Source organism: Oncorhynchus tshawytscha, linkage group LG31, assembly GCF_018296145.1.
Source record: "Oncorhynchus tshawytscha isolate Ot180627B linkage group LG31, Otsh_v2.0, whole genome shotgun sequence".
Lineage (NCBI taxonomy): Eukaryota > Metazoa > Chordata > Actinopteri > Salmoniformes > Salmonidae > Oncorhynchus > Oncorhynchus tshawytscha.
In genome coordinates, this window is record NC_056459.1 from 7310929 (window position 1) to 7329294 (window position 18366).

The 18366-nt window shown below is 41.7% G+C and overlaps 1 protein-coding gene across 1 annotated transcript in view; it reads left to right on the forward strand.

The window, feature by feature from the left end:
• LOC112229846 (chloride channel protein 1-like) overlaps positions 1 to 13753 on the forward strand; it is a 36515-nt gene extending 22762 nt beyond the window's left edge. Inside the window, exons 11-23 of the mRNA XM_042310530.1 lie at positions 433 to 517; positions 3703 to 3858; positions 4342 to 4411; positions 4782 to 4892; positions 5497 to 5710; positions 5910 to 6043; positions 6135 to 6319; positions 7017 to 7098; positions 7407 to 7489; positions 11261 to 11308; positions 11813 to 11917; positions 12079 to 12165; positions 12386 to 13753. Coding sequence (XP_042166464.1) covers positions 433 to 517; positions 3703 to 3858; positions 4342 to 4411; positions 4782 to 4892; positions 5497 to 5710; positions 5910 to 6043; positions 6135 to 6319; positions 7017 to 7098; positions 7407 to 7489; positions 11261 to 11308; positions 11813 to 11917; positions 12079 to 12165; positions 12386 to 12865 — 1840 coding nt within the window. The 3' untranslated portion in view covers positions 12866 to 13753. The remainder of the gene's footprint in view (positions 1 to 432; positions 518 to 3702; positions 3859 to 4341; positions 4412 to 4781; positions 4893 to 5496; positions 5711 to 5909; positions 6044 to 6134; positions 6320 to 7016; positions 7099 to 7406; positions 7490 to 11260; positions 11309 to 11812; positions 11918 to 12078; positions 12166 to 12385) is intronic.
• The last annotated feature ends 4613 nt before the right edge of the window (positions 13754 to 18366 follow it).

The window sequence follows — 18366 nt, forward strand, 5'->3', positions numbered from 1 at the left end:
TATTTAGGCTTGCCAAAACAAAGGGGTTGAATATTTACTGTCTTAAGACATTTCAGCTTTTCATGTTTTATTAATTTGTAAAAAATTCTAAAAACAGAATTCCACTTTTACACTGCTGGGTATTGTGTGTAGATCAGTGGCACAAAATCTAAATGAAATCCATTTTAAATTCAGGCTGTAACACGACAAAATGTGGAAAAAGTAACAGGGTGTGAATACTTTTTGAAGGCACTGTATGCCACTTGGCAGACATTTTTATCCAAAGCTATTTACAGTCATGTGTGCATACATTTTACGCAAGGGTGGTCCCAGGAATCGAACCCACTATCCTGGCGTTGCAAGTGCCGAAGCGTGCTCTACTAGCAGAGCTACAGAGAACCACAGGGACATAGGGTTGGAACATAGAGTTTTTAATCCCTTTTCTTTCCCCAGCCGACTGATTTTCCCCGGTGTTGTGACCTTAGTGATAGCCAGCTTGACCTTTCCCCCTGGATTTGGACAGTTCATGGCTGGAGAGGTCAGAGTTCAAATATAATTGTATTTGCCAATTTTTGTTTCATCTCTCACTATGAATATGCTCTGTAGAAGTCCCTGTTTATTGGGACTTGAAAACATGTTAGTAACACTTCATAACACTTTGATGAATAAGCATAAGTTATTATAAAGTGTTACCAATATTGTTTTGTTTAGCTTAAATGCGACTGTTATCTACTTTTCTCAATCATGAAAAGCGTCACTGCAGAACAACATTCATAGGATCATCTAACGAGTATAACTATTTACCAAAACATGTAAATTGGGAATTTTGTGGCTTTCTCATAACTAAAAATACCCACTAGGCACAAATATATTTGACTCAACATGGTTTCCACGTCATTTCAACCCAAACATTCTATGTGATGACATTGAATCAACGTGGAAAACAAATCAACGTGGAAAACTGATTGGATTTGAAAGAAAGTAATTCACGTCGTTTTTGTCACCCAACTTTTAACATACATTTTTTTTGTTGAATTCACGTTAGTTGACAACTCAACCAAATGTAAATCAAAACTAGACTCTGCACTCACGTCTGTGCCCAGTGGGCTGGCCGCTAGTAGCAGTCTGTTTCTGGTCTCAAGAGAATTCTACAAGGAGTTGGCACCCAGGTTAAACCTGGACTGTGTAATCTAGATGTTCAGTATTAGCTGGATATTAATTGAAGAAGCCTCTTTGCCCAGCCATTCAGAAAAATGCCCTAGGTTAATCTTGTGTTTTGAGACCCCTTAAAATAGCCTGCATAGTTAGTGCGAATTAGGTGTTTAAAAAACACCTGTGTGCAGTGGGATCTTCACCCTCAAGCTACAATGTTTAGCACCTTTTAAAGATGGAACTTGTGCCCCATTTCTACCATGTTAAAATGCAGAGGTGGTTCCAAAACAGACCATTATGCTCACAGTACAGTATTGGCAATTATTTCAAAACCTCTCTTTTGGAACTATATTGAATAGGCCTACAGGTTGACATATTTCCACACAAAGCAATCTTCATCTGCAGTATTTTGAACGAGTTCTGACTACAGTACAGTTGGTTTTGTCAAAATATGATTTGATATTTATATATACAGTACCAGTCAAAAGTTTAGACACACCTATTCATTCCAGGGTTTTTCTTTATTTTTACTATTTTTCTACATTGTAGAATAATAGTGAAGACATAAACTATGAAATAACACATATGTAGTAACCAAAAAACTGTTAAACAAATCAAAATATATTTGAGATTCTTCAAAGTAGCCACCCTATGCCTTGATGACAGATTTAAACACTCTTGGCATTCTCTCAACCAGCTTCGCAAGGAATACTTTTCCAACAGTCTTGAAGTAGTTCCCACATACTTGTTGTCTGCTTTTCCTTCACACTGCGGTCCAACTCATCCCAAACCATCTCAATTGGGTTGATGTCGGGTGATGCAGCACTCCATCACTCTCCTTCTTGGTCAAATAACGCTTACACTGCCTTGAGGTGTGTTTAGGTCATTGTCCTGTTGAAAAACAAATGATAGTCCCACTAAGTGCAAACCAGATGGGATGGCGTATCGCTACAGAATGCTGTGGTAGCCATGCTGGTTAAGTGTGCCTTGAATTCTAAATCAATCACAGACAGTGTCACCAGCAAAGCACACCCCACACCATCACACATTTTCCTCCATGCCTCACGGGGGGAACCACACATGCGGAGGTCATCCATTCACCTACTCTGCGTCTCACAAAGACATGGCGGTTGGAACCAAAAATCTCAAAGTTGGACTCATCAGACCAAAGGACAGATTTACACCGGTCTAATGTCCATTGCTCGTGTTTCTTGGCGCAAGAAAGTCTCCTCTTCTTATTGGAGTCCTTGACTAATGGTTTCTTTGCAGCAATTCAACTATGATGGCTTGCTTCACGCAGTCTCCTCTAAACAGTTGATGTTGAGATGTGTCTGCTACTTTGTGGCGCTCTGTGCAATGTGTGACTATACTGACAAACGCTACGGGGTGGAAAAGAAATTGGGTTGCAATTTCTGAGGCTGGTAGCTCCAATGAACTTATCCTCTGCAGCAGAGGTAAATCTGGGTCTTCCTTTCCTGTGGCGGTCCTCACGAGAGCCAGTTTCGTCATAGCCCTTGATGGTTTTTGCGACCGCACTTGAAGAAACTTTAAACGTTTTAGAAATTTTCCGGATTGACTGACCTTCATGTTTTAAAGTATCTCTTTGCTTATTTTGAGCTTTTCTTTCAATAAAATGGACTTGGTCTTTTACCAAACAGAGCTATCTTCTGTGTACCACCCCTACCTTGTCACAACACAACTGATTGGCTCAAACGCATTAAGAAGGAAAGAAATGCCACAAATGAACTTTTAACAAGGCACACCTGTTAATTGAAATACATTCCAGGTGACTACCTCATGAAGCTGGTTGAGAAAATGCCAAGAGTGTCATCAAGGAAAATGGTGTCTACTATGAAGAATCTCAAATATAAAATATATTTTGATTTGTTTAACACTTTAATTACGACATGATTCCATAGTTTTGATGTCTTCACTATTATTCTACAATGTAAAAAATAGTAAAAATAAAGACAAACCTTGGAATGAGTAGGTGTGTCCAAACTTATGACTGGTACTGTATATGTTAAACTATTCATTACACATTTTAACACAATTGAACCTTTACTGTTTTTAACACTTTTTCATTAACACTTTTTAACCCTATTTTTCATAAACACTTTTTAACACTATTTTTCATTAACACTATTTTTATTTTATTTTAATTTGTACCCCCCTTTTCTCCACAATTTCGTAGTATCCAATTATTAGTAGTTACTATCTTGTCTCATCGCTGCAACTCCCGTACGGGCTCGGGAGAGACGAAGGTCGAAAGTCATGCGTCCTCCGAAACACAACCCAACCAAGCCGCACTGCTTCTTAACACAGTGCGCATCCAACCCGGAAGCCAGCCGCACCAATGTGTCGGAGGAAACACCGTGCACCTGGCGACCTTGGTTAGTGTGCACTGCGCCCGGCCCGCCACAGGAGTCGCTGGTGCGCGATGAGACAAGGATATCCCTACCGGCCAAACCCTCCCTAACCTGGACGACGCTAGGCCAATTGTGCATCCGTGGGGTGAGTTCTTGCCATTACTTTTCCATCTTCCTTTCCCTTCTTTCATGCCACCGCCAGCTGATGCCAAGAGAATGCATCAACTCCCTGTTTGACAACTTCACCTGGACCAAAATCTGGGGCTCCCCCCCTCCCCCCAGCCTGGGGCGCTCCTCTGCCTGGCTGCACCCCGACGTCAGCGTCTTTGTCATCCTCCTCCTCTTCTTCGTCATGAAGGTACCCTTCCTCATTCCCCTGCTCCCTCCTCCCTGTTTCTTTTCCACCCCGTAGGGCTTGTCAGTATGGTCACACGTTGCACATAGCGCCACTCAGTACAATGGCAGACTCCTGGTTGAGTCACTCATCTCAGTAGAATCTCCTTCAGAGAGACTGTGGTGGAGATGTAATCCTTAGCACTCCATCAGTATCAAACTCGACATAGTTGCCTAGAGATTTCCACTGAATGTACTGGAGGATAAGAGTGCAATACTGTGAGTGTTAGCATCAGTAGGATTAGTATTTCCCATCGAGGAGATAGTGATGTGTATCTTGTCACAATGGTATTATTGGATTGGAGAAATGTCACCGAATTAGACTAGTCGGGAATGTAGTCTAGTATTTGAAAAAAAAACTTTAGAGCCAAATCCTCTATACTTTTGTAGAAGTGCTAAGATGCATTAACTCTCCTCAGTTACTAATTGAATTCCATCCATGTCCCAGTTTTGGATGTCTGCTGTTTCGACCACGATGCCCATCCCTTCTGGAGCCTTCATGCCTGTCTTCATACTCGGTAAACAGAAGCACAAGATTATCATATGTTATTAGTTGTAATATGAACACAAATTCCATATCCATTTTTTATATTTCTTTGTTCATATAAATTGACAGAGAGAGTGACCCAAAAGCTTACAGTACATGACTATTGTATAAAGCTTCATGAGTAATCATGAAGTAAAGCATTCTGGGTTGTTTTTAATCAGTGTACCTTCAAGGATGCGATGTCGTGTATTACCAAAGAGTGGAAAATTACTAGTGAGCCACATAGATAGATGGGTGCTTAGGAGGGTGGCGGAGGAGGCCGGGGGGGGGGTCTAAACATCATATAGCCAACATGCAAAGTAAACATGACATTCCGCCTCCCATATCCACCGTCCCCCCAGGAGCCTCTTTTGGCCGGCTCGTGGGGGAGATCATGGCTGCCCTCTTCCCCGATGGGATTCTGTTTGATGGAATCTTGTATCGCATCATCCCAGGAGGGTACGCAGTCATTGGTTAGTCTCCCTTTCCACCTCCTCCTCTCCCTGTCTCAGTCAGTGCCTGCCCGTCATCCCCCTTTGGTGTGACAGTGAAATGTCACTGTCTGTTCCCCCTCTCCTGTCCTCTGCTGTCTCGGTGACCATAAACCTATACGCTACCATTAATCTCCTTCATCTTCCCTCTCTCACCCTACAAACCCCCCTCTTTTCCTCTGCTCCTTTCATTCCATCCCTTTTACTCTTTCTTCCTTTGCTATTCCCACATGCCGTCCTGTACATCATTACCAACCCTGGGTCCCTGATATAATGTTTCTCTTCCTCACCCCTCATCCCTTGTTCTTCACCCCATTCCTCATCCCTTCTTTCCCTCCTGCCATCCCTCCTGTACTTGTCCACAAACTATGAGTAGTGTGTTGCCTCTTCCCATTAATCCCTCCCATCTTTTGCCATCCACCCATCACCCCCCATTTTTTTAAATATCCCCCTCTCTTATGGATCATCCATCTACACATCCCTTCCACCTGCAAATGCCTGTTTTCTCTCCTTTTCTCTTTCTGCCCATCCCTCTCTCCCTTCCTCTGTCTTCTATTTCCTTCCTCTTCTCCCTCCTCACTCCCAGGAGCGGCGGCACTGACCGGGGCGGTGACCCACACGGTGTCCACGGCGGTTATCTGCTTTGAGCTGACGGGCCAGATCTCCCACATCCTGCCCATGATGGTGGCCGTGATCCTGGCTAACATGGTGGCCCAGGGCCTGCAGCCCTCGCTCTACGACTCCATCATCCAGATCAAGAAACTGCCTTACCTCCCTGAGCTGGGCTTTGGACACATCAGGTGTGCAAAGAGAAGCTGCAACCAAGGTGACATGTTGGCTCTAAGGGGGCCCAGTTGCATTGAGGGTCTCATGCTAAAAGAATGAGTTGTTTGAGTCAATATGGCCGCCTCAGCATGCTTGATTCTTCAACATAAACACACCCGTAGTACACAAGTGTTGAGCATGAATTAATGATTGGCATTTCCTTCTGACTTACAGCCAGTATAACATCTTTGTGGAGGACATCATGGTTAGGAAAGTGAAGTTTCTCTCATTACAGTCCACCTACAGGGAGTTGATACACCTCCTGGATTCCACTTCTCTCAAAACGATACCACTAGTGGATTCAACAGGTAAAAATGTATGCATTTTTTGTGAACGTGAGGATACATTTCAGTGTCTTCATTTCTTGAGTGGTTCATCATCATGTGACTCTTCCTGTAGACTCTATGATCCTTTTGGGCTCCATCGAGCGGTCAGAGCTCCACGCTCTCTGTGATTGGTGGCTCTCTGCAGAGAGGCGGATCCTCAGGCAGGAACAGCGTTTGCAGGAACAGAACCAGTATGCCAAAGACAGCTGGGAATCCTTTGCCTTTGTGGATGAAGATGATGAGGAGAGTGGAGATAAGGTGTGTCAGAGAGACCAAGGGGAAATGTTCATAAGGAATCAAAAACACACTCTTAGAAAATCAATCAAATCAAAGTTTATTGGTCGCCTATAGGGTTGTTATGGTGACCGTATTACCGCCACACTCGCGGTTACGAGTCATGAAGGCAGTCAACAGCTAAATATGACACAGCCAGATCAGGACCGAACATAAGGACAACTCAGAGTATGTTATTTTGTTCTTCTGAAATAGACTACATTTTCTTCATATCATGTTTCTTTAGACCAGTCTAAAATAAATAATGGATTTATTGTGAAGGTGTAGGCTATATTACATGGATTTATTAGACTTTTTAAAATGTAGATGTTCCAAAGGTCTGCATCAGTGACTTGTAGTCTGGGTGGAAGCCAGGAGATGCTGAATGCGTTTATGTTGATTAACGGTCAATTACTGTGAGACCGGGCAGTCATTTTCTTGACAATCACCCGGCTGAATTTTGTGACCGCCACAGCCCTAGTCGCATACACAGATAGGTTTTTCGAAGGGTACTAAAAGGATTCCTTGTTCGGTGACAAGGTTCTACCTGGAACCAGAAAGTGTTCATCTACAGGAACAAGCTGGAAAACACTTACTGAAGCGCCTTGCTGCAAGGAACTTGTATTGTGCAATTATTTAAGCTGTCAACGTGATGAATTTACTGTTTTGTTAAATTTCCCAGAGTACCCCAGTTCAGGAAGAGAGCAATGGCCCCCTGCCATCTCCTAAACCACAGGAGCCCTTGTCCAATCACACAGCTCCTGGTGAGTTGAACCATCTGCGTGGAACAATGCTTCTATGGGTGCCTGGCAACAGTGTCATCTATTATTATACAGCTTATTGTATATTCATATTATTATACAGCTTATTGTATATTCATATTATTATGCAGCTTATTGTATATTCATATTATTATGCAGCTTATTGTATATTCATATTATTATGCATCTTATTGTATATTCATATTATTATACAGCTTAGAATTATTTTGTTATCAATCTTAACATCAAGACACCTTTGTAGAGGACTTTGACCTTCGTCCATCACAACTTCTATCATCTGTCCTTTTCAGAAAAGGGCCATCTTCAGTCTGTTAGGAGAACTCTACGGAATATCTTCACCTCTCGAGACAGACAGGCAGAGGGACAGTCACAGGTAGTCTAAAACTGTGTGTGTACAGAATGTCTGTGTCTGTTCCTGTGACTCAACGTTAGTGCTGGGCAATTAACCAACATGTCAGTTTTCTTGTTTGTTTTTTTAAACAACTAATTGACCAACGTCGGTTCAATTATTTGATTTCCATTTTCTTTTTACTTTCGTGAGCTCAATGCACATTTTCTCTGGAGATAAATCAGATCAAGCCCGGAACTGTGCGATGTAGTAGGGAGTTGTAGTTTCCAACAGGCGAATATTCTACTTAGTCTGGCACATTAAACATGATAATTGACTACAATGATCATAATCCGTTGTGCACCTACTTGTCCAGTCTGTGTGGTGCAGACACAAAGAGGGAGAGAAGAGACAGAAGAACTCGCTATCGAGAGGGATAGAGAGCAGGTACTTTGTGAGGTATCTCGACCTGAAAATACATAATCTAAGTGATTCATAGTTTGTATTCAGCAGTCATAAAAATATGCCTTATTTACTTTGAAGAACTAGGCTACTAAAATTGTGATTTTGTCAGACGGCATAGGCAGCAGCTCTATAGAGATGAGATGGTGGCTTGGAATGAAATAAAGTAATCAAATAGTACAAATGTAATATACACTGTGTACAAGGCATTCTCTTTCCATGACATAGACTGACCATACTGAGACAGGTTTAAAGGAGTATTTTGAGACATGGATTGTGTATGTGTGAATGGGCAAGACAAAGGATTGAAGTGCCTTTGAACTGGGTATGGCAGTAGCAGTCAGACGCACCAGTTTGAGTGTGTCAAGAACTGCAACGCTGCTGGGGTTTTTCACAGTCTCCCGTGTGTATCAAGAATGGTCCACCACCCAAAGGACATCCAGCCAACACAACTGACACAACTGTGGGAAGCATTGGGGTCAATATGGGCCAGCATCCCTGTGGAATGCTTGTGACACCTTGTAGAGTCCATACCCCCAACGAATTGAGGCTGTTCTGAGGGCAAAAGGAGGTGCAACCATTGACACAGGAAGTAAGGGTGCTGAAGGTGCTGCACCGCACTGTGAAAAATCTGAATTAAAACAGTTCTAATAATAATAATAAATACAAAAAATGTATTTAAAAAAAAACTTAACCAAAGTAGCGCTCTTGGCCTTTACTCGTCATGTATTAGTGGACTGGTATTGTCGCCTGTAGCACGGACAAAAAACCCAACCAACCTCAAAGCACTAATCGCTCAGCACTGCCGTGTACACACCAATATCTTCCTAATGATCACTAAAGTATTTCTGGTGCAGCAAATAAAGAGAATTGAGCAGCAAATAAATGACGGGGTAATGAGCTGTTGAGATGTAGATACAGTTGAAGTTGGACGTTTACATACAACTTTGACAAATACATTTAAACTCAGTTTTTCACAATTGCTGACATTTAATCCCAGTAAAAAGTCCCTGTCTTAGGTCAGTTAGGATCACCACTTTATTTTAAGAATGTGAAATGTCAGAATAATAGTAGAGAGAATGATTTATTTCAGCTTTAATTTCTTTCATCGCATTCCCAGTGGGTCAGAAGTTTACATACACTCAATTAGTATTTGGTAGCATTGCCTTTAAATGGTTTAACTTGGATAAACGTTTCAGGTTGCCTTCCACAAGCTTCCCACAATAAGTTGGGTGAATTTTGGCCCATTCCTCCTGACAGAGCTGGAGTAACTGAGTCAGGTTTGTAGGCCTCCTTGCTCACACACGCTTTTTCAGTTCTGCCCACAAATTTTCTATGGGATTGAGGTCAAGGCTTTGTGATGGCCACTCCAATACCTTGACTTTGTTGTCCTTAAGCCATTTTGCCACAACTTTGGAAGTATGCTTGGGGTCATTGTCCATTTGGAAGACCCATTTGCGACCAAACTCTAACTTCCTTACTGATGTCTTGAGATGTTGCTTCAATATATCCACATAATTTTCTTTCCTCATGATGCCATCTATTTTGTGAAGTGCACCAGTCCCTCCTGCAGCAAAGCACCCCCACTACATGATGCTGCCACCCCCGTGCTTCACGGTTGGGATGGTGTTCTTTGGCTTGCAAGCCTCCCCCTTTTTCCTCCAAACATAACGATGGTCATTATGGCCAAACGGTTCTATTTTTGTTTCATCAGACCACAGGACTTTTCTCCAGAAAGTACAATCTTTGTCCCCGTGTGCAGTTGCAAACCGTAGTGTGGCTTTTTCATGGCGGTTTTGGAGCAGGGGCTTCTTCCTTGCTGAGTGGCCTTTCAGGTTATGTCGATATAGGACTCGTTTTACTGTGGATATATATACTTTTGTACCTGTTTCCTCCAGCATCTTCACAAGGTCCTTTGCTGTTGTTCTGGGATTGATTTGCACTTTTCACACCAAAGTACGTTCATCCACAGAAAGTGTCTCCTTCCTGAGCAGTATGACGGCTGCATGGTCCCATAGTGTTTATACTTGCGTACAATTGATTGTCCAGATAAACGTGGTACCTTCATGCGTTTGGAAATTGCTCCCAAGGATGAACCAGACTGTCCCATGACGTCAAGCAAAGAGGCACTGTGTTTGAAGGTAGGCCTTGAAATACATCCACAGGTACACCTCCAATTGACTCAAATGATGTCAATTAGCCTATCAGAAGCTTCTAAAGCCATGACATCATCATGATAGAGCTTTCCAAGCTTTTTAAAGGCAATGTCAACTTAGTTTATGTAAACTTCTGACCCACTGGAATTGTGATACAGTGAACTATAAGTGAAATAATCTGTCTGTAATCAATTGTTGGAAAAATGACTGTGACTGTGTCATGGACAAAGTAGATGTCCTAAATGACTTGCCAAAACTATAGTTTGTTGACAAGACATTTGTGGAGTGGTTGAAAAATGAGTTTTAATGACTCCAACCTAAGTGTATGTAAACTTCCAACTTCAACTGTATCTTCTATCCTTGGCGGTTTGATTGTAAAACCATATTTCAAGATGGGAAATATAAATATTTAGCCATTACATTTGCGTGGGATGAATCTCATTACTGAGCTCTGGTCTCTACGTACACACACTCCCTTATCTAATTGCGTGCGACATGAATTCACATGAATTGCAAATGGAGATTGTTCCGAGTGTGTGCATAGTCAAACATATTCCCTCCCTTAGTTCTTTATGTTAATCAACATATGACTTATGGTTATTATTTCCCTGGTATGGCTGGTTGGCTTTTCATATTACCATTTTATACTGCAAATATGAAAAACAATGCATGTTAATGATACTCAAGGATGTACTTGTAAGTACAGGGTTTGAATGTGCACCTTTTGGTCAACCTACTGTATCTCCCTATTCAATGAGGATTTGAATATGTTGTCACCTGTCGTAGTTGTGCAGTTTTCTACTGGGTAGGCCAGCCTTTGGTTTGCATTGCGCACCCCAAACTCATGACTATTTCATAATGAAAAGTTATTGTTATATTTCACACAAACGCCTGGCTTCAGAAATCAACAAGAGTACATCGATGAACATGCAGCCCACACAAAACATGTTATTCTTGACACTGCATTCAACCAAATCATTCTATATATTTTGAGGAGACAAATATGAGTTATTGGTTTCAAGAACAGCCGCCATCAGCTATGTTATGGAAAGCAGAAGTGTAGAGACTCTCGTCACCTCATCTTGAAACTCTTCAAAGATAGTGGGGGCAACTAAAAATGTGTGCATGACGTTACTCGGGAAGTGTCTTATTTTATTTGATCTTATCTTACCTCTATTTTCTCTCTCTCTCTCATCAGGAGCCTTGCGCCAACCCTCTCCTGTCCGATACGATGACACCAGAAGAGGTAACTGATCTCATTCAGGTCCACTTCAGTTGAGCCCCAAGAACTTTACTTCCCCTGATGCCATGCCAAATGATTAGAGTAGGCTGCCTTGTACATTTTCCAACACTTTTGTACTTTTATTTTTTTTATTTTTTTACCTTTATTTAACTAGGCAAGTCAGTTAAGAACAAATTCTTATTTTCAATGCCTAGGAACAGTGGGTTAACTGCCTGTTCAGGGGCAGAACGACAGATTTGTACCTTGTCAGCTCGGGGATTTGAACTTGCAACCTTCCGGTTACTAGTCCAATGCTCTAACCACTAGGCTACCCTTGTCAAAAGCCATCCCCCTCGCCGCCTTCAAAAGGGTCTGGGTTAACATGTTGAAACACATAAGAGGGTTAAAAAGTGTCAACATCCATACATCTCTTATGGAGGCAGTTGACATTGAAGGTTGCGTTTCAGAGTGTTTTTAGCCAATTACAGTGTTGCGTTTCTTGACATTGTGTTTGATTGGCTGGAGCAGATCAAAGAATGGGAGGAGGCTGAGATGGACAAGCCAATGGAAATTGATCAGATCCGAATAGATCCCTCCCCTTTCCAGCTAGTGGAGAGGACATCATTACACAAGGTTGGTTCAAGTGCTGCCAATTCATACCAATTTGGAGATATAGTATCTGACATCATGTCTAGACACATGGAAATACGAACGATAGTGGATTTGCTTAGAACAGAAGCCATACCAAAATGTTGCGGCCTAATTTGACGTCTGACCTTTTCTGCCTGTCCCAGACCCACACTCTCTTCTCATTACTGGGCCTGAGTCATGCCTATGTCACCAGTATCGGAAAACTGGTGGGTGTTGTTGCACTTAAAGAGGTAAGAAAACGTCCTTTTCTCTTTCTTTTATCTCTTTCTCTATTGCTGTTTCACAGTATTTCATTATCTTTTGCTTGTGACGGAACCTGACAGTTTAGTAAGAGTTGAGTCAAATTGCCTTATGAGTCTACTCATCATGCTATTTTCACGTAATTCAATGTTGTGTTCTTCTAATGTATCCCCTCCCTTTCCTTGTTCCCACTACCCCATTCTCTCCCAGCTGCAAAAGGCCATCGAGGGCTCCACCCGTAGCGGGGTCCGGCTACGTCCCCCTCTGGCCAGCTTCAGCAACACCAGCCGAAAGTCATCCAAACCCCAGGCAACCTCCGCTCCCTCCTCCCCGACCACCCCCTCCTCCCCTCTCTCCCAGGCTCCCATCTTCCCCCATGCCACTGCCCCGCCACCTCCCCCGACACAGGAGGAGATGGAGGTGTGGATCGAGGGCACGAGGCGGGAGGTGGCAGAGGTGAACAGCAGCAGTAGTAGTAGCAGCAGCGGAACGGGGAGCAGCAGTAGCAACAGTAGCCCCTCACTACCCCACTCCTTGCCCCTCTCCATCCCCCTCACCTCGCCCCTCTCCATGCCCCTCACCGTTGCTCTCTCCATCCCCCTCGCCGCCTTCTCCTCTCCCCTCACCGCCCTCCGGCCTGTCGCAAAGCAGCAAGTGGAGGAGGAGAGTGAAGATGAGCAGCCCATCTAGCCTTATAGACGAGTGATGTTTTTTTATAACGTTTTTTTTTATGGTGTGAATTTCTCTTTTAGTCTTTCTCTATCCCTCCATCTTCTCTCTCTCCCTATTGCCCTTTCCCTCTTTCGCTCTCTCGCTGTTCCTTCTCGCACCCTCTTTCTTCACTCGATGAATGATGTCTGTGAATCCACGAGGAGAAATAATCTGGGCTCGATAGTAGTACTTGACCTTTTAAGATTAGAATTGATGTCATTGGTTTTTAAACAGGAGACAATGGCTACCAGTGGTGCTCCAAGAGCTAAAAAATCAACAAGGCCCCAAAACGACCTTTACTAAACCCATCCTCACCTTGGGAGGGAGTTTTATGATCACCATGCTGGGTTGATAGATGACAGTGTTAAATCAGACTGACGACAGCCAACTCAGATGTAATGATGCTAGAGGTTTTTTACTTAATGATGCCATGACTCCAGCTGAACAACCGCCATCCCCCTCTGTAATTTAGATTAATCGCTCACTTGATGATAACGCAAAACAAACACATACTTGATGACATTATTATGAAACTTGGTGACTTTTACGTTGGTGACTTTTCCTACCTCCACAAAAAAAGCTGGGTTGTGTTCATTAGGCACCAGATGGAGATAAACGGACTGAAACAAGGGGGAGTACCTCGACCTTGGCCAATAAGAAAGGCGCATTTTAGTTTTACACTGCGAAACATTGTAAAACATTACCCTTTGCATGCCCTAATAAACTAAACCCTAATGTTCTTCTGACACAAATCAAATAATATTTTATTGGCCGCATAGACATATTTAGCAGTTGGTATTGCGGGTGTAGCGAATTGTGTGTTCGTAGCTCAACAGTGCAGTAATATCTAACAATTCACAACAATACACACAACAAATCTAAAAGTAAAAGAATGGAATTAAGAAATATATAAATAGTAGATTGAGCAATGTTGGAGTGGCATTGACTAAAATACAGTAGAATAGAATACAGTATATACATATGAGATGAGTAAAGCAGGATGTAAACATTATTAAAGTGACTAGTGTTTCCGTTATTAGAGTGGCCAGTGATTCCAAGTCTATGTACTGAGCACAGAAGAAAAAAATCTACGGTATGACGCAATGCTTTATCTGAAAAGTAGTTGGATGATGAATGAAGTTCTGTCATTCTACCACAACCACCTTTTTCTTTCTCCCACTCTCTCTCTTCTTTAAACAGTTTCTCAGGTTGTTCCCTATGTCTTTAAACCTGCAGATGTTGGACAGAGGAATCTTCCTGTCTGTTATATGAAAAGGATTTTGATTGTATGATGTCGATATGTTTTTTAATGTATGTATGTACAGTTGAAGTCGAAAGTTTACGTACACTTAGGTTGGAGTCATTAAAACTCATTTTTCAAACACTCCACAAATTTCTTGTTAACAAACTATAGTTTTGGCAAGTCGGTTAGGACATCTACTTTGTGCAAGTAATTTTTGCAACAATTGTTTACAGACAGATTATTTCACTTATAATTCAATGTGTCACAATTCCAGTGGGTCAGAAGTTTACATACATGAAGTTGACTGTGGCTTTAAACATCTTGGAAAATTCCAGAAAATGATGTCATGGCTTTAGACGCTTCTGATAGGCTAATTGATATCATTTGAGTCATTTGGAGGTGTACCTGTGGATGTATTTCAAGGCCTACCTTCAAACTCAGGGCCTCTTTGTTTGACATCATGGGACAATCAAAATAAATCAGCCAAGACCTCAGAAAAATAATTATAGACCTCCACAAGCCTGGTTCATCCTTGGGAGCAATTTCCAAACGCCTGAAAGTACCACGTTTATCTGTACAAACAATAGTACACAAGTATAAACACCATGGGACCACGCAGCCGTCATACCGCTCAGGAAGGAGACTCAGTGCCTCTTTGTCTCCTAGAGATTAACGTACTTTGGTGTAAAAAGGGCAAATCAATTCCAGAACAACAGCAATGGACCTTGTGAAGATGCTGGAGGAAACAGGTACAAAAGTATCTATATCCACAGTAAAACGTGTCCTATATCGACATAACCTGAAAGGCCACTCAGCAAGGAAGAAGCCACTGCTCCAAAACCGCCATGAAAAAGCCAGACTATGGGTTGCAACTGCACATGGGGACAAAGATCGTACTTTTTGGAGAAAAGTCCTGTGGTCTGATGAAACAAAAATAGAACTGTTTGGCCATAATGACCATCGTTATGTTTGGAGGAAAACGGGGGAGGCTTGCAAGCCGAAGAACACCATCACAACCGTGAATCCCGGGGGTGTCAGCATCATGTTGTGGGGGTGCTTTGCTGCAGGAGGGACTGGTGCACTGCACAAAATAGATGGCATCATAAGGAAAGAAAATTATGTGGATATATTGAAGCAACATGTCAAGACATCAGTAAGGAAGTTAGGGCTTGGTCGCAAATGGTTCTTCCAAATGGACAATGACCCCAAGCATACTTCCAAAGTTGTGGCAAAATGGCTTAAGGACAACAAAGTCAAGGTATTGGAGTGGCCATCACAAAACCCTGACCTCAATCCCATTGTGGGCAGAACTGAAAAAGCGTGTGCAAGCAAGGAGGCCTACAAACCTGACTCAGTTACACCAGCTCTGTCAGGAAGAATGGCCAAAATTCACCCAACTTATTGTGGGAAGCTTGTGGAAGGCAACCTGAAACGTTTGACCCAACTTAACCAATTTAAAGGCAATGCTACCAAATACTAATTGAGTGTATGTAAACTTCTGACCCACTGGGAATGCAATGAAAGAAATAAAAGCTGAAATAAATCATTCTCTCTACTATTATTCTGACATTTCTCATTCTTAAAATAAAGTGGTGATCCAAACTGACCTAAGACAGGGATTTTTTACTCGGGTTAAATGTCAGCAATTGTGGGAAAATGGAGTTTAAATGCATTTGGCTAAGGCGTATGTAAACGTCCGACTTCAACTGTATTTACAGTACACTAGAATGTGTGAGCACACATGTTTTACGATTCTTTGTCTGTCTTTAGTCGTGTATTTATTTATTTATCTTTTCGTAGAGCCGATTTGTCTCTGAATGTATTAACAATGTGTAATGTAGTTAATAAATGTTAATAACTTATCTGCCAAATTCTTTATTATTGTGAGTATTCAAGGCATATGGATTTGGAACAGCATAATGAATCATATAAAATGATTAACTGAAAACGAATGCAACTTTTATGAAACTATTACTAGGAAATGTGTTGCTACTTACACTATATTAAATGAACATGGGCTTTTGGAATTCACTTTTGTACTTAGCAACATGCCTGTTCGTTTATAGCAGTAGAGGCATCTTTGTCATATTGACGAATTGGTGAACAAATGAGTGGTTCTCAGCTCCACTCCCACACTTCAGTCTTTCTGTCTCTCACTTCTATTGTCGTCAACGTTACAGGCAGTAAAACAATCTCCTCCGACAGAAGAAATAGTCCGTTATGAAGAGACAGGCAGAGGGTAGTGAAGCCTACAGTAAGACGGCAGTATCAGAACCAGACCAGCTGTATTGTTGACAGGACTAGAACACTCCAGATTTCATAGCATTGTCGGAGGAAATAACGGCTTCCAAAAAAATATATGAGTAAATGTTTTGTCTTTTTAATACTTTTCAGCTGTGTCCGAATGAATGGAATATTTTAGTTGTCCTTTATTCATAATGGGTGTGAGTGACCCAGTCTACTCTCTGAATCCTAATCCAGCCAGCAAGCATATAGCAGTTTAGGCTCAATTCAGAATTTAATTGAGAATTGCCTAATAAATTCCAATGAAATTATTTTAATTGAATTTCATTTGAATTGAAGTAGATAACAGGGTACAGAATTGCAATTCGAATTAGAATTAAAGGAAATGTAATTGAAATTAAATGAAGATGCCTCTTCTAGTATATATTCGGTGTAGTCTATCCAAAAATACATTGTGTACATTTAGTTATTTTTCTATTTTCTACATAGTAAAAAACTTGTGAAGACATCAAAACTGTGAAATAACACAAATGGAATCATGTAGTAACACAAAAAGTTTTAAACAAATCAAAATATATTTTAGATTTTTGATTCTTCAAAGTAGCCACCATTTGCCTTGATGACAGCTTTGCACACTCTTGGCATTCTCTCATCTAGCTTCACCTGGAATGCTTTTCCAACAGTCTTGAAGGAGTTCCCACATATGCTGAGCACTTGTTGAATGCTTTTCCTTCACTCTGTGGTCCAACTCATCCCAAACCATCTCAATTTGATTGAGGTCGGTTGATTGTGGAAGCCAGGTTATCTGATGCAGCACTCCATCACTCTCCTTCTTGGTCAAATAGCCCTTACACGGCCTAGAGGTGTGTTTTGGGTGATTGTCCTGTTAAAAAACAAATTATAGTACCAATAAGCGCAAACCAGATGGGATGGCGTATCGCTGCAGTATACTGTGCTAGCCATGCTGGTTAAGTGTGCCTTGAATTCTAAATAAATCACTGACAGTGTCACCAGCAAAGCACCCCCACACACCATCACTCCTCCTCCTCCATGCTTCACAGTGGGAACCACACATATAGAGATCATCCATTCACCTGCTCTGCATCTCACAAAGACACGGCGGTTGGAACCAAAAATCTCAAATTGAGACTCATCAGACCAAAGAACAGACTTCCACTGGTCTAATGTCCATTGCTCAAGTTTCATGGCCCAAGCAAGTCTCTTCTTCTTATTGGTGTCCTTTAGTAGTGGTTTCTTTGCAGCAATTCAACCATGAAGGCCTGATTCACACAGTCTCATCTGAACAGTTGATGTTGAAATGCGTCTGTTACTTGAACTCTGTGAGGCATTTATTTGGGCTGCAATTTCTGTGGCTGGGAACTTTAATGAACTTATCCTCTGCAGCATAGGTAACTCTGGGTCTTCCTTTCCTGTGGCGGTCCTCATGAGAGCCAGTTTTATCATAACGCTTGATGGTTTTTGCGACTGCACATGAAGAAACGACCAAAGTTCTTAGCATTTTCTGGACTGACTGACGTGGCTCTTTGCTTGTTTGAGCTGTTCTTGCCATAATATGGACTTGGTCTTTTACCAAATAGGGCTATCTTCTGTATAATACTCATACCATGTGACAACACAACTAATTGGCTCAAACACATTAAGAAGGAAAGAAATGCCACAGATTAACTTCTGACAAGGCACACCTGTTAATTGAAATGCATTCCAGGTGACTACCTCATGAAGCTGGTTGAGAGAATGCGGAGAGTGTGCAAAGTTGTCATCAAGGCAAAGGGTGGCTACTTTGAAGAATCTCAAATATAAAATATATTTTGATTGGTTTAACACTTTAATAATTACTACATGATTCCATATGTGTTATTTCATAGTATTGATGTTGTCACTATTATTCTACAATGTAGAAAATAGTAAAAATAAAGAAAAACCCTGGAATGAGTTGGTGTGTCCAAACGTTTGACTGGTACTGTATATAAAG